This window comes from Plecotus auritus (assembly GCF_963455305.1).
Source record: "Plecotus auritus genome assembly, chromosome: 7".
Lineage (NCBI taxonomy): Eukaryota > Metazoa > Chordata > Mammalia > Chiroptera > Vespertilionidae > Plecotus > Plecotus auritus.
In genome coordinates, this window is record NC_137774.1 from 54,970,234 (window position 1) to 54,985,649 (window position 15,416).

Genomic DNA, 15,416 nt, shown 5'->3' on the forward strand with positions numbered 1-15,416 from the left:
GGTAACCGATCAATGATTCTCTCTCATCAATGATGTTTCTCTCTCCCTCTCTCTTTCTCTCTGAAATCAATAAAAAATACTTTTTAAAAAATTTCTTCGGGCCCTGCCCCGTGAGGAAATGCTTCCTTAGTATTTCTTTCTAATCAGGGGCTTGAAAGCCCAGGACTAGAGTTTTGCCTGTCTGAGAGCAGCTGGCAGAGAACCTATGACTATGTGCTCACTTTACAGATGAGAAGGGCCGGGCCAGGAACCTTGGAGAAAAAAGTCAGAGGAAAGAGTTAAGTCGGGCGTTGTTGGCTCTGCCAGTCTTCCCAGAGCTTCAGCTCCCGAGTCTCACCTTCTCAAGCGCAGGCTACACGGCTGGTTGGCGCAGAAGTCGCTTCGCTCAGCTGCTAGGAGAACCAGAAGACGCCACTCCGTTGCTAAGGGGAAGTTAGGAAGTAAACATCCTGGGTGAAAGTTGATAAGTCGCGTAACAACATTCCTGGGTGGGGAAATACTCCTATCACCAACCAGCTTTAGAGAAAACAAATGTTCCTCCAATCAGCACTTCTTATGGGCAGGGATCTTTCTAGCCTCGTCTCTTTCCTGTCCCGTACTTGAGTGATTGACTTGTCTGTTCTCCAATAATAGGAGGTATTCAAGATTGACCAATATATAGATGAATCAAAATATACAGATTCGTTCGGAGGCGGGCCAGGGGGCAGGGATCCCTGCGACTTCGCTTGCTCCTTCGCCCAATCGGACGCCGGGGGCAGGTGGGTCTTCGTGGGGGGACCAATCGGAGGAATGCCGGGCAGGCGTTGCCCAATAGGAGTGCTGCAGGAGCGGAGGGAGCGGAGCGTTCCGAGGGTGGGGCGGGGGCAGGTGTCAGTCAGGTCGGGAGCGCGACGGGGACTGCGGAGACCCCGGCGTCTGACAGGGCGCCGGCCGCTGCCGTGCTGTCCGCCCAAGATGGAGTTCCTGCTGGGGAACCCGTTCAGCACCCCGGTGGGGCAGTGCCTCGGTAAGGCCGCGCGGAGGACGGGCGACCGGGTGGGCGACGGCGGCGGCTGGCGGGGACCGCGGCCTCTGCGGGTCACTGGTGCCACCCCTCGGGCGGGCCGGGCATCCTTGTCATCGGGCCTCTGAGGACCCGCTGGCAGGGTCTGCTCACGAAGTCAGCGCCATTCTGCCCAGGCGGCGCCCGGAGGCCCCACTTGGACTTGGAGGACCTCTGCGCGTCCCTACCCGTCGGGGCCCAGCCCTTCCTGGTACCTTAGAGGTGGTGCTAGCGGTTGGGCGGCTCCTGGGAGATGCCACTGCGTGCGCCCCTATCGGGCTCGCAGCCACCGTCAGGACCCGCTTCCTCCACACCCTTCTCCCTTCATTCCTATCCCTCCTTTCAGTCCCAGCAGCCCTCCCACTGGGCACCCTCCCAGAGAATGTTGCCTGCTCCAAGGCTTGCTAATTAGAACTGCGACTCAGCTAGCTGCGGGAGGGCTGGGGTGGGAGAAGGGGTTCCTGTATCTGGGCAGGGGGACGGCGGCGGGCCTGCTGCCTCGGGAAAGAAGGGAGGCCGTGCTATTTAATGATAAGAGCCCTGGACGCTCCCTATGACCTTGTGCAAGTCACTGCCCTTTCTGGTTTGACGTTTGCCCTGTCTGTCAAGTGAGGTGTTTGGAAGTGAGATATAGGTTCTTTCAAATCCTAAAGTTTTTGATACTCCTTGTGGCAGTCTCTGCGCATTGACTGCTGCTTCCCTGCAATATTAAACTTGCCGAAGCTGAAATCTTTGGGTGGCCCTGTGGAGAGAGGGGTCCTAGGCAGTGCCTGCTCATCCTGGAGAGGCTGCCGGGCGCCAGAGGGGGAAGGGGGCACCAGAGGGCCCGTTGCCCTGGGTAAGAAGAGCCCAGGGCTGGCGAAGGAATACCAGAGTGGCCACCGTCTGGGATTTCCTCACTAAAAAGCAATTTTGCCTTTTCATCCAAGGCAGGAGCTTATGCCAAGTGCTCAGTCAAGAATGTTGATTAGTTTCTTTTAAAATTGGGTTCCTCCTGGTTGGTGGAAGGACTGGTAAAAAGTCTCTTTACCTTTGGAATCCCTAGGGACCTGGCTGGTTTAGGCAGTAGTGTTTATTTATTTCTTGCTCTAATTAAGAACTTGCAGCTTACTTTTCAGTCTTTAGTGAGGCCTCTCCCGTTGGCTAACTGGCATTTGGGAACCTTTCTTCTCTTTGTGTTGTAACATCTCGGATAAGGGGTGATGGACACTGGGTGTTGGGAAGTCTTTTCTCACCTTTACACACTACCGAGTCTCTAGATTCTCACCCTCTTCACGCCTCTTCCTTTCCTCAGGTGCTCTTGCACTGCAGCCAGGTTCCAAACACTTTTTCTCAGTTGGGTGTTGAATTCCAGCCAGTTACAAGAGGGAGCCCATAAGCTTGGGGGAGGGGCCTTTCTTTTCTATTTCCTTTACAATAGGAAGATGTACACCTTTGAAATGCCAAGGCAGTTGAGAGGTAGAAATTAAAGGGGATTTTAAAATATGCAAATATAAGGGATGTAGGGTTACAGATCCAATGGAAAGGACATGGTGCTGTGTCAGGAAGACGGGGCTTTTGAATTTTGCCTTGCCCATTTGTTGGCTGTGGGACCCCAGAAAATTGTGTAACCCTTCTGAGCCTTAGTATGCTGAGAGAGAAAGAGGGAGGGAGGGAACCTAGTGCCTGGAACATAGTAGAGGTTCAATAAATTGTAGCTCTCACTGTTAATAACAGAATAATTAAGTTAGGTTGAGAGGATATGTGGGGCAGCTGGCCCATCTGTGACCTGTGAGAAATATCCTTGCAGGCCCTATCACTTAAAAAAAAACATACCTGACCGCAAAGAGTGAAGCCTCCTCCTTGCTAGTCAGTCAACTGGCAATACCTATGGAATTTCACAGTTCAGTTCAGTTCTAATGTATATTCTGTACTGTGGTGACAAAGTGTAAAAGTGATTTTCATGACATTTAGTATTGTTAGTATTCTTTTAAAAGTATGCCCCAGGGGGTTGGGAGGGAGGGGAATGTGGAAATAAAACAACAACAAAGCTAATGATGAAAAGCAGCAGCTATGGCTTACACAAAGCAATTCTCCAGCCATTATTTGCTCCTCACAGCTGCTTTGTGAAGATGCTGTGTTGTCTTTCCACATCAGAGAGAGGACACTGAGGCTCTGAGGAGTGAAGTGACTAATTGGCAGGCAAGAGGGGGAGCTGGGATTTCGCAGCTGCCTGGTCCTCAGGGGATTTATGGTATTGGGAGAGAGAACAGAGATGCATAGAACAATGATGACTGAAAGAAGGCCACTCCTTGGCTAAGTGCTCAGGGGCTTGTTGGTGCTCTTAGGAGTCCAAAAGAATTCCGAAGAGCCAGAGTGATGGGACTGGTTTCCTTGGGTCTGAGGGCTGTTCATGAGAATGGGTGAGGATTCCAGAGGCAAAGAAGAGAATACCCTGTGCCTGGACACAGGTAAATGGGGTGGTGGGGTGGTGGGGGGTAAGGTGTGGGCACATCTGTGAGCACCAGTCTGAGTGGAACAGAGGTGGCTATGGGGAATAGAGGCAAGTAGGGTTTGGGCCAGTAGGAAGCCTTGTTCTGGGTGGGTGACATCAAAGACTACATTCTTTACCTAACTTCCACTTTTAGTCTCTCTGGACTCATTTTCCTCACTCATAAAAGACTACCTCTCAACCGCTCCATGGGGCTTACACCTAAAGTTCATCAGTCCAATTCAGTAGGCTTCTTGAGTGCCTGTTGGGTGCCATGCTCTGGGATAGAAATATTAAAAAGCTGCTCTTAGGGACCCTTCAGTAGTGGTAATATGCCCGCCAAAGGTGTTCTGGAGCTGCAAAGCATTAGGCTCATAGTAGGAGAGTCAGCAGAGTAATGATTACTCTGTCTCGTGCCTGGGCCTCATACGGACATTCTAACCTGGTGCTATTTGGTTGAGCACATAGTCTGCCCATCTCGAGCAGCAGCTAAGCACACAGTCTGACATGCACAGTCTGTGCATTTCTTGCATCCATCCTGCTCTTCATTCTGGAAGGTGGTTCCTGAGTAGGATGTGCGCTTCAGAGAGAGAGAGCCAGCAGTGGTGTAAGAGACTAAGTATGGAGAAAGAAAAATTACTTACTTTTATTTCCACCTTTTCTCTTCTGAAACAAGCTTCAAAGTGGTGATGGTCTTAATCTCAACCCTCCAGGACCAACCACCGGGAGTTGGATGTGATAGGTGAGGAGTTTCCTAAGTCAGGTCCATGTGCTCTGCAAGTGTTGGCAGTTTTTCTTGTGGCAGGAAAACATTTTTAGATAATCCTTTTCCAAGACTTGGATTTATTTGCATTAAAAGAACAGTGAACAGTTAGTTAATTCTGACCAGAATATTGGGGGTGTGGGGGTGGGAGAAGGACCATCTATTGTCTCCATAGTTCTGCTTTAATAAGCCTGTAAGGAGATACTCTGCTGCAGGGTTTGTGTTTGTAAATTGGGTGGGGTTGGACAGAAACCGCTTCCTAGTGCCCCATGAACGCTAGGTGTTTGATGCTAGCATAGCTGTTTGTACCAAGAATGACTAGTCCTTGCTCAGGTTGCTAAGGCCGTTGGCAGTATGCAAAACTATTTTACTGCAGTAATTTTTTTTTTTCCAGTCTTCACAACCCTGTGAGAGACACAGAAAGAAAACTGAAAGGAACTTATAATTATTAAGCACCTACCATATGCAAACTCTGCTCACAGGATCTCATTTAATCCTCACAACATTTAAGTATTTGAGTGCTTATAAGGAAGTTGTGAGGTTAATTACTTGTGCAAGGTCAATGACAGGTAAGCCCAGAATCCACTCCTGATCTAGTGCTTATCCTGTGATTCCATGTTGCTTTCGGCTCTACAGATCCCAGATTCGGGCTCATCAGAATCACCTGGAGGGCTTGTTCAAACAGTTGCTGGACTCTTACTCTCAGAGTTTCTGATTCAGTAGCTGGGTCCTAGCATTCTAACAAGTTCCCAGGTGCTGCTGCTGCTGCTGTTCCAGGCAGCACACTTTGAGAAGATTGTTCTAGGTGAAAAGTTCTACTTCTTTAATATCTTTTTTTATCTTTCCTTAAACATTAAATGTTGATCTTATGGAAGACTAGAGACTCAGTGCATGAAATTCATGCACGGGTAGGGTCCTTAGTGGTTGCTGGCTGCCAGCCAGGGCGCCTCCCTTCCCCTGGCCGCCTGCCACTGCCGCCCCCGGTCAAACTCCGGGTCGAACTACCGGTTGAACTCCTGGTCGAACTCCTGGTCCTGGGGACAATTTGCATATTAGGCTTTTATTATATAGAAGGATAAGTATGACCATTTAGAATTCATTCATTTATTCAGTGGCCTTATAGTCACTATCTGTAGGTAGCAAACTAAGCATTTGCCAGGATGTTCAGAGTAGTAAGGGAGCTAATATAGGTACCTAAGTCAGATAAGATAGAAAATAGTGGCACAAGATTGGACAGATAAATGAAGTAAGGGAATGGAAGAGGGAAGGTGTTACCTTCAGTAGTGATAATAATAAAGGCTTTTGCTTTTTTTAAAAGTTCAGTATTATATTAATATGTGCCAGAGACTGAGGTAGGCACTTTACACTGAGTGGCCAGATTATTATGATCTCTAAACGCATAATAATCTGGCCACTCAGTGTATATCCTATATAATAAAATTGTCCCCTCGATCAGGAGTTCGACCAGCAGGCAGGCCGGCCAACTGTCCATGTCCCCTCCCCCTGGCCAGGCTGGCTGGACCCCACCCATGCATGAATTCATGCACTGGGCCTCATATATCTATATATCTATATCTATATCTATATCTATATCTCATCTAATAAAGAGGGAATATGCTAATTGACTGTCACGCCCTCAGAGATGGTGGTGCCCAATCTCCTCCGCCCCGCCGGGGCAGCAGGCGCATGGCACGGCTAGGCCCGGCCCCAGGCGGGTCCAGCTGCTCTGCGCGCCTGCCTCTGGAGTCCCCCAGTCCCCTCAGGCCCCCAGCCACCCAGGGCTGGCTTGAGGCGCAGGCAAGCCTTGGATGGCGGCTGCCCAGCTGCCCAGGGCCGGCCAAGGCTTGCCTGAAGAGGTGTGATGGGGGCGTCACCTTCCCCTGATTGCCGGGTTGCCTCCTGCCCCTGAGGTCTCCCAGACTGTGAAGGGGGCGGGCCAGGCTTAGGGATTCTCCCCATCCAGTGCATGAATTTTCATGCACCTGGCCTCTAGTATATATGCGTTCAGAGATCATAATAATCTGGCCACTCAGTATATATATCTGCTGTCCTTTAAACTTCACAATAATACTTCGAGTAAAGCACTGTTACTATTTCCATTTGCAGACAGGGACACTGCAGCAACGAGGTCACACAGCTCACAGTGAGGGAGCTGGAGTGGAACCCAGCATTCTGCTCCAGAGCTGGTGTTCTGTTACCTGTGGGAGGGGGAGGGAGAGCACAGAAAGGTGGGAGGAGGAACTCTGAAGGATTCAGAGGTGGTGGTGCTGAGCAGGGCTTTGACAGATGGGTAGGATTTGAGTCCGAGACAGCAGCTTGATTGAAGGCTAGGTATTAGGGTAAGGTGGGGTTTGGAATTGGTTCTATTTGCCTAGCAAGGGGAGTGCTGTGGAAGATGAGACTGGAAAGGTAGGATAAAACCTGATTGTGGAGGGCTACAAATGGTGGGCAAGTACAAATAGTTTGGACTCTTACATTGGTGGTACTGGGGAGCCATGAAAGATTTCTAGGGAGGGGAGTGGTATGAATGTCATTACAGAGGCAGGGAGGTTTCTCCTTGACAGTCACCAAAAGGTCATTCTTTCTTACTATCAGAGCCCTCATCTGTCCAGAATGGGGCCTGCAAGGAAGTCAGTATGGGCAGTGCCAGTTCCTCTGAGGCCTGGAGCCTTCCTGTGAGCCCCCTCAGAGATGAGGAGGTACACCAGCAATGCATCAGAGATGACAGGTTGATGGAGCTCGGAGCGAAGTCTGGCATTCTGAGAGCTGGACAGCTTATGAAGAACCAGACACCGAAAGCCGCGTGCTAGGGTACCAGCTCCTCGCCTGCCCTGCTTTCCATGTGCAAGAACAGGAGCTGAGTGAGACACAAGGCTTCACTGAAGGGCGCCACTGCTGAGAGCGGGCACTTTGGGATATTAACAGCCTCATAGAATTGTGCTTTTTAGAAAACAATGTGTACCCAAGCAGCAAAGTTGAAAAACGTACAAAAATGCAATGGAGAAAAAAAATCATGATGTGCTTTTTTTTTTTTTTAATATATTTTATTGATATTTTACAGAGAGGAAGGGAGAGGGATAGAGAGCTAGAAACATCAATGAGAGAGAAACATCAAACAGCTGCCTCCTGCACACCTCCCACTGGGGATGTGCCCGCAACCAAGGTACATGCCCTTGACCGGAATCGAATCCGGGACCCTTCAGTCCGCAGGCCGATGCTCTATCCACTGAGCCAAACCGGTTTCGGCCATGATGTGCTTTTTTAATACACTCACTGAGATTCTTCTCATTGCATATACCAAGTAGAATATTTATGTATTTCATTTTTCATTTTCTCATACTTTGGAGATGCAGCAATGTATAAGCATTTTTAGCACATTTCTACAGGGTGTCCCCCAAAAAGTATACACGCTTTAACAGCTGATAGCTCAATTTTGAAAATGAAATGTATTTTATTTATTTTTTTTAAAATATGTTTTATTGATTTTTTACAGAGAGGAAGGGAGAGGAATAGAGAGTTAGAAATATCAATGAGAGAGAAACATCGATCAGCTGCCTCCTGCACAACCCCTACTGGGGATGTGCCCGCAACCAAGGTACATGTCCTGGACCAGAATTGAACCTGGGATCCTTCAGTCCGCAGGCCGATGCTCTATCCACTGAGCCAAACCGGTCAGGGCATGAAATGTATTTTAATAAACATTGACTTCATAATTATTCAAAGTGTGTGTATACATTTTTTTTGTACATCCTATATATATTCTACCTGTGTTTTTTTTTTGGGGCGGTGGTGGGGGGACGAGAAGGGGAGATATAAGGTGAAGAATGGGGTATAAATACATGAATTAAGGAATGTTGCTCTTGACTTAGCAGATTTTTGAGGCTAACCTAGTGGTCTGAGAAGATATAAATAACAGGCTGGCTTTTTTGCTGATCCAGCTTGTTGTGGTTAGAAGAGAGGCCTTTTGAGAACCAGACTCGGAGTTGGTGACTGTTTTGTGTTCCCTGCAGCCCTCCTCCCCTAGAGGAAGGCCTTCACTCCTCTCCGTCAGCCTGGTGTCTGCCCACTTGCTGCCTCCTCGGGTCCGCGCTCTTAGACCACCCTGTTATGGTGCTGAATTTCTTCTCTGAACTCACAGTGTTTGTTTCGTATCACTCCTTTGGCTTCCCTCTCACTTATAAAATAGAATATTATAACAACAAAGAAAAAAATAAAATAGAATATTACTCACCCTCCAGGTTTTTGTACAAATCAAATGAGAGAATGTGTGTAAAGTCCCTAGCACAGCGCCTTGCCCGGAACTAATATGCGCAGACTTGCTGATTCCTTCTCTCCTGCCTGTGCTGTTTCCTGGTGACATTTATCTTGTGTCTTCAGGTTAAGGCTGGAGGCTCTGTAGGGCAGGATTGGTGCTTTCTATTTCTTTGTGGCCCTCCCGGTGGTTGTTCATTCCAAAGGCTCCTTTCTATCACTCTTTTTCTTTTCTTTTTTTTTTAATTTCTTTATTGATGTAAGGTGTTACATATGTGTCCTTCTTCCCCCATTACCCCCCCAACCCCCCACTCATGCCCTCACCCCCCCCCCCCGTTGTCTGTGTCCATTGGTTAGGCCCATATGCATGCATACAAGTCCTTTGGTTGATCTCTCCCCCTTACCCCCACCCTCCCCTACTTTCCCTCCGAGGTTTGATGGTCTGATCGATGTTTCTCTGTCTCTGGAACTGTTTTTGTTCATCAGTTTATGTTGTTCATTATATTCCACAAATGAGTGAGATCATGTGATACTTATCTTTCTCTGACTGGCTTATTTCACTTAGCATAATGCTCTCCAGTTCCATCCATGTTGTTGCAAATGGTAGGAATTCCTTCTTTTTTAGCGCAACGTAGTATTCCATTGTGTAGATGTACCACAGTTTTTTAATCCACTCATCTGCTGATGGGCACTTAGGCTGTTTCCAAATCTTAGCTATGGTAAATTGTGCTGCTATGAACATAGGGGTCATATATTCTTTCTGATTGATGTTTCTAGCTTCTTGGGATATATTCCTAGAAGTGGTATTACTGGGTCAAATGGGAGTTCCATTTTTAGTTTTTTGAAGAAACTCCATACTGTTCTCCACAGTGGCTGCACCAATCTGCATTCCCATCAGCAGTGCACCAGGGTTCCTTTTTCTCCGCATCCTTGCCAACATTTGTCATTTATTGATTTGTTGATGATAGCCATTCTGACAGGTGTGAGATGGTACCGCATTGTCGTTTTGATTTGCAGCTCTCTGATGATTAGTGACTTTGAGCATGTTTTCATATGTCTCTTGGCCTTCCTTCTGTCTTCTTTAGAAAAGTTTCTATTTAGGTCCGTTGCCCATTTCTTGATTGGATTGTTTATCTTCCTTTTGTTGAGTTGTATGAGTTCCCTGTAAATGTTGGAGATTAAACCCTTATCAGTGATAACATTGGCAAATATGTTCTCCCATGTAGTGGTCTTTCTTGTTGTTTTGTTGATGGTTTCTTTTGCTGTGCAAAAGCTTTTTATTTTGATGTAGTCCCATTTGTTTATTTTCTCTTTATTTTCCATTGCCCTAGGAGCAGTATCAGTGAAGAAGTTCCTTCAGCATATGTCTCAGATTTTGCTGCCTGTGGATTCCTCTAGTATTTTTATGGTTTCCCGTCTTATGTTTAAGTCCTTTATCCATTTTGAGTTTATTTTTGTATCACTCTTTTTTTTTAGCATCTTCCAAAGCTAAACATATTAGCCATTGTTTACTGATCCTTCAACACATTATTTTATTAAAATTTTTTTCTCTGAAAACTCCATTAAGTCCGTGGTATTATCTCCATTTTACAGATGAAGAAATGGAGGCTTAGAGGAGTAGAGGAATTGCCCAAGGTGACTCATGTAGGCTGAGCCGTGTTCCACACCAAGGGAGTCTTGTTTCAGAACTTCTGTTCATATTGCCTTTCAGATGGCAACCATTTAGACAAGAAGACCTTAACTGATTCCACATGGGAATTCCATGAAGATAGCATATTTCTGTCAAAGAATTCTGGAGTAGTGTAGATGCCCACTGCTCTCCCTTTGTTCTCTTCCAATTTGGCATTTTTTGTTTTGGATTTGAGTCAGTTCTGCCTCTGCCTCTGCCTCTGTGTGTGACTGCCTTTTTGTGAGTCGATTAACTGTTCTAATGCTCAGTTTCCTGATCTGTAAACAGGGATGAGGTATGTGTGTGCAAGAATGCTTGTTTTGTCACATCTTATAGGGTCCTTAAGATGATCAGTGATCTCACTGATGTAAAAGCAAAATATGTTACTATGTTATATTCTTTCCACCACATCATTTAGACTAAATGTTCCATGAGGGCACCTGTTTTTAAAATATATATATTTTTATTGATTTCAAAGAGGAAGGGAGAGGGAGAGAGAGAGAGAAACATCAATGATGAGAATCATTGATTGGCTGCCTCCTGCACACCCCCTACTAGGGATTGAGCCCGCAACCCAGACATGTGCCCTTGACTGAAATCGAACCTGGGACCTTTCAGTACGCAGGCCAACGCTCTAGCCACTGAGCCAAACCGGCTAGGGCACACCTGTTTGTACTTGTATTTATTTATTTACTTTTAAATAATTGTGGTAAAATATACATAACACAAAATTTTCCATTCTGATCATTTTTAAGTTCCATGACATTGACTACATTCACATTATTATGTGACCATTACCAGAACTTTTCTCATCTTGCAAAACTGAAACTCTGTACCCATTAAACACAGTTCCTTGTTCCCCTACCCCAGTCCCTTGCAACCACCATTCTATTTTCTGTCTATGAATTTACTACTCTAAGTGCCTCATATAGTATTTGTCCTTTTGTCCCTGGCTTATTTTACTTGGCGTAATGTCTACAAGATTCACCCATGTTGGAGTTTGTGTCAGAATTTCCTGTTTAAGCCTGAATAATATTCCATTGTATGCATATACCACATTTTGTTTATTCATTCATTCATCTTTGGACACTTGGATTGCTTTCACTTTTTGGCTATTGTGAATAATGCTGTTATGAACATGGTGCATAAATATCTGTTTGTGACCCAGAGGTGGAATTACTGGATCAGATGGTAATTCTATTCATAATATTTGAGGAAGAACTGCCATACTATTTTCCACAGTAGCTGTACCATTTTACATTCGCACCAGCAGTGAGTGCATAGGGTCCCACTTTCTCCACATTCTCTCCATTTCCCTAATCATTAGTGATACTGAGTATCTTTTCATGTGCTTATTGGCCATTTGTACATCTTTGGAGAAATGTCTGTTCAAGTCCTTTGCACATATTCTTCCTTTTTTTGGTTTTGTTGTTTTTGCTGTTTTGTTTTGTTCTGTTGCTTTCTTGCCCATTTTTAAATCAGGCTGTTTTTATTGTTGTTGAGTTTTCTCTATATTTTGGATATCAATCCCTTATTAGATACTAGAGGCCCGGTGCATGAATTCGCACACGGGTTGGGGTCCCTTTGGGTGGCCTGTGGGGATCGGGCCGAAACCCGCAGTACAATGCCGCCTGCAGCTCCTACCTGCTGCTCCCGCTCATCCTGGCCCCTCTGTGCCTGCTGCAGGCTTGGCGCCTAATCAGTCCCGATCGGGAGAGGCTCGCGTTGCCACAGCAGTGCTCGCCAGCCATGAGCCCTGCATCTGGTGCCCTCCCAAGGGGAGTGACCTGTGGGATCAGGCTGAGACTGGCTCTCCGACATCCCCTGAGGTGTCCCGGATTGCCAGAGGGTGCAGGCCAGGCTGAGGGACCCCACTGGTGCACAATCGGGGAGGGACTGCGGGAGGGCTCCAGGGCATGTCCGGCCCATCTCCCTCAGTCCCACCCCAGCAGCAAGCTAACCTCCTGGTCGGAGCATCTGCCCCCTGGTGGTCAGTGCATGTCATAGTGAGCGGTTGAGCAGCCTTAGCATATCATTAGCATATTATGCTTTGATTGGTTGTTCGGTTGTTCTGCCATTCGGTCTGTTTGCATATTACCCTTTTATTATATAGGATGTGATTTGCAAATATTTTCTCCCATTCTGTGCGTTGCCTTTTTACACTGTTGATTGAGTCCTCTGATGTTTTTAATTTGATGAAGTCCAGTTTGCCTAGTTTCCTGTACCTTTAATATTATGCCCTTATTTTTCAGTGGAGTCTAATACATGAATAATGATGCTAATAGTACTAGTCAGCATTACTCCCCACCAGGTACTAGGTCAAGTATCTTACATGCATCATTTCCTGTAGTTCCCATAACAGCCCTGTGGGATAGGTACTATCACTCAAATTTATAGAGTAGGAAACTGAGGCTTAGAAGTTTAGCATGTACCTTCCCCAAGTTCTGAGGATAATAAGTAGCAGAGTAGGGACTTGAACTCCAGAGCTAGTACTCTTAACCACTACACTGGATAGCTCAGTAATTATTTGTAGAATTGAGCCGATGAATATTTGAATGAACTTTGTGGCTAAAAATCTGGTAATAGTTGTCTCAAATTCAGATCTGCCTTAGTATTAAAAATTATTCTCCCAGCCTGGCCAGTGTGGCTCAGTGGTTGAGCATCAACTTGTGAACCAAGAAGTCACTGGTTCTATTCCCAGTCAGGGCACATGCCCGGGTTGTGGGCTTAATCGCCAGTAGGGGGTGTGCAGGAGGCAACCGATTGATGATGTTTCTCTCTCATCGATGTTTCTAGCTCTCCTTCTCCCTTCCTCTCTCTAAAAAAAAAAATCAATAAAAACACATTTTAAAAAAGTATTCACCCAGTGACAGTCCTCCTAATGTAATTCAGGGTACAGGAATCCCCATCATCTCAGCAAGTTTTCCGAGAGTTTGGTTATTGGCTTTGATTTTCTGCAACTCCTTGAAGCTCTTCTTGGTAATGGAAGACTATGTCTTTTAATTTTTCTTTGGATTTGCTTTGGAACTATAGTGTTGGAGGGAGAAAAAGAGGGGATTTAAACAGATACTAAGTTGTCTGGCTGACAACCTTGCTTTTAAGACATTACTTACCAGCTACAAAGCACAAGCCTTGTAGTCTGGGAGGCACATCAAAAATTCTGTTTGGGGTTTTGGTTTAAAATTGAGTGTAATGGAGAGAGACTGATTCTTTCATCTCAGAGAATCCGGCTGCAGGTCGTTGAGAGCTGGGGACAAGGACGGGGCCTGTAATTGGACACTGTTGAGTTTCTTGCCACTCCTCAAAGGAGAAAGCACACAAAGTTCTGGCATGTCATTAGTCAAAATAGGCAACGGGCCTGAGAAATGATGTTGCTTGGTGTTTGAAAGTGGAATTTGCTAGTGGGTTCCAGAGAGCGAGAGCCCCTCAAATTAACTCTGGTGGAAATTTAAAAACTGGCAATTCAAAGAATCACCAAATTCTAGTTAAAAGGGCCTGACAAGCATTTTGTTCAACCCCCTGATTTTACAGGTGAGAAAACTGAGGCCCAGGGAGGGTATAGGTCTGTGCTGTTTTTATCCTAACAAGACTTCTGACACCAAATGTGTGGATTTTTTTCTGACACCAACTAGTTGTCCTATAATTCAATTCTTACCTAACCATCTGGAGTTATTCCAGATCCTTACAGGTTTAGGGCTCAGTCCCACAGACTGCCCCCACTTCAGACACCAGTGGAAAGTCCCCGGTTGCCACCTGTACTTCTGACCAACGGCCTATAAATTGGGGGTTCCCATGACCTCCTCCTCAGGAAAAGTCTTTACTTACATTTACTGGTTTCTATAAAGGATACAAATTGGGAACAGCTAAGCAGAAGAGATGCCTAGGGCAGAATCTGAGGGGAAGGGCGCAGAGCTTCCATGCCTCTCTGGTGCTATTCTCCTAGTGCCTCCATGTGCTCGCCAACTGAGAAGTTCTCAGAACCCCATTAGGTAGTTGTGATTAAGTCATGGCCAGTGGTGACTAACTCAATCTCCAGCCCCTCTCTCCTCCTGGAGGTTGGAAGTGGGGGTTGGCTGAAAGTTCCCAACCCTGTAATGCCCTGTTCTTTCTGGCAACCAGCTCTCCTCTAGAAGCTATCTAGACCCTCCCTGCCCACCTACCTCCCCCTCCCCCCCCCCACACACAGCGCATTATCATGCAAAGACTCTCAGCGCTGCGGAGATTCCAAAGGTTTTTGGAGTTGTGTGCCAGAATTCCAGGACAAAGATCAAATATTCATTCATTCATTCAAAAGTGTTTATTTGAGTCAAACTGCAACATATGCTGGGGAGCACGATCTCTCATGCTCCCTTTATTTCTTATTATGTCACAGTAGGTGACTGGCCAACATCCCATAGTGAGTCAGTGGTAAAACTGGGGAAAGAACTCAGTTTATGACTCCCACCTTTTTCTACTTTCCTCCTGGCCCTTGCCAGTAATTTGGATACAGTATTTGTATACGGACAGGGAGACTAAGCAAAGTAGTAGTAAGTCTGCCATTCATGACTCAGGCTCATGAAGGTAAATACTTTTTTATTGTTTGAAAGTTAATCTCCTGTTTTAGACCTGGCTTGGTGGAGGTGATTATTTAGCTCCAGGTTTGAGGATTGAAATGAAATTTGTTCACAAAATAATCTTTGGTCTTCTGTTTTATCTGCTTTTTCTGGCACTGATCCAGGATAGGGAAACTTGGGAGGTCTGGGATTGGTCACCGCTCTGCTGCTAATTTGCTCTATGACTTTGGGTAGGTCACCTTCTACCTGTTTACTCATTTCAAGAACATGGATTGGGGGAGAAACCAAGATGGCGACATAGGTAAGCACCTAAACTGCTGCCTCGCACAACAATTTCAAAACTACAACTAAAAGACAGAATGAACACCATCCAGAACCACAGGAAAGCTGGCTGAGTGGAAATTCTACAACTAGAAGGAAAGAGAAAAGCTCACAGAGAATTGGAGGTACGGCAAAGGGTCTTTGTGTGCGCAGAGAGGAACGGCGGCTGAGAGCCTGGCTGACTTTCTCTGGCAGGAGGGGGAAGGAAGCCCCCGACTGCACTGAACCCCAGTTCCGACTGCACTGAACCACAGTTCTGACTGCACTGAACCCCAGTTCCGGGCGAAACCCCGTGGACCCAGGCTCATACAGGGGGAGTCTGGACTGTCAAGTAGAGAGAAAGGCAC

General features: G+C 46.3%; 2 protein-coding genes across 6 annotated transcripts in view; one reads left to right on the forward strand and one right to left on the reverse strand.

The window, feature by feature from the left end:
• Positions 1-424, reverse strand: part of DRC3 (dynein regulatory complex subunit 3) — a 68,927-nt gene extending 68,503 nt beyond the window's left edge. The window contains exon 1 of the mRNA XM_080681699.1: positions 338-424. The gene's annotated coding sequence lies outside the window, so the exon portion shown is untranslated. The remainder of the gene's footprint in view (positions 1-337) is intronic.
• A 413-nt stretch (positions 425-837) lies between these two features.
• Positions 838-15,416, forward strand: part of TOM1L2 (target of myb1 like 2 membrane trafficking protein) — a 146,674-nt gene continuing 132,095 nt past the window's right edge. For all 5 annotated transcript variants that reach the window (XM_080681700.1, XM_080681701.1, XM_080681703.1 and 2 more), the window contains exon 1: positions 838-1,006. In XM_080681700.1, the coding sequence (XP_080537826.1) occupies positions 955-1,006 (52 nt within the window). In that variant the 5' untranslated portion in view covers positions 838-954. The remainder of the gene's footprint in view (positions 1,007-15,416) is intronic.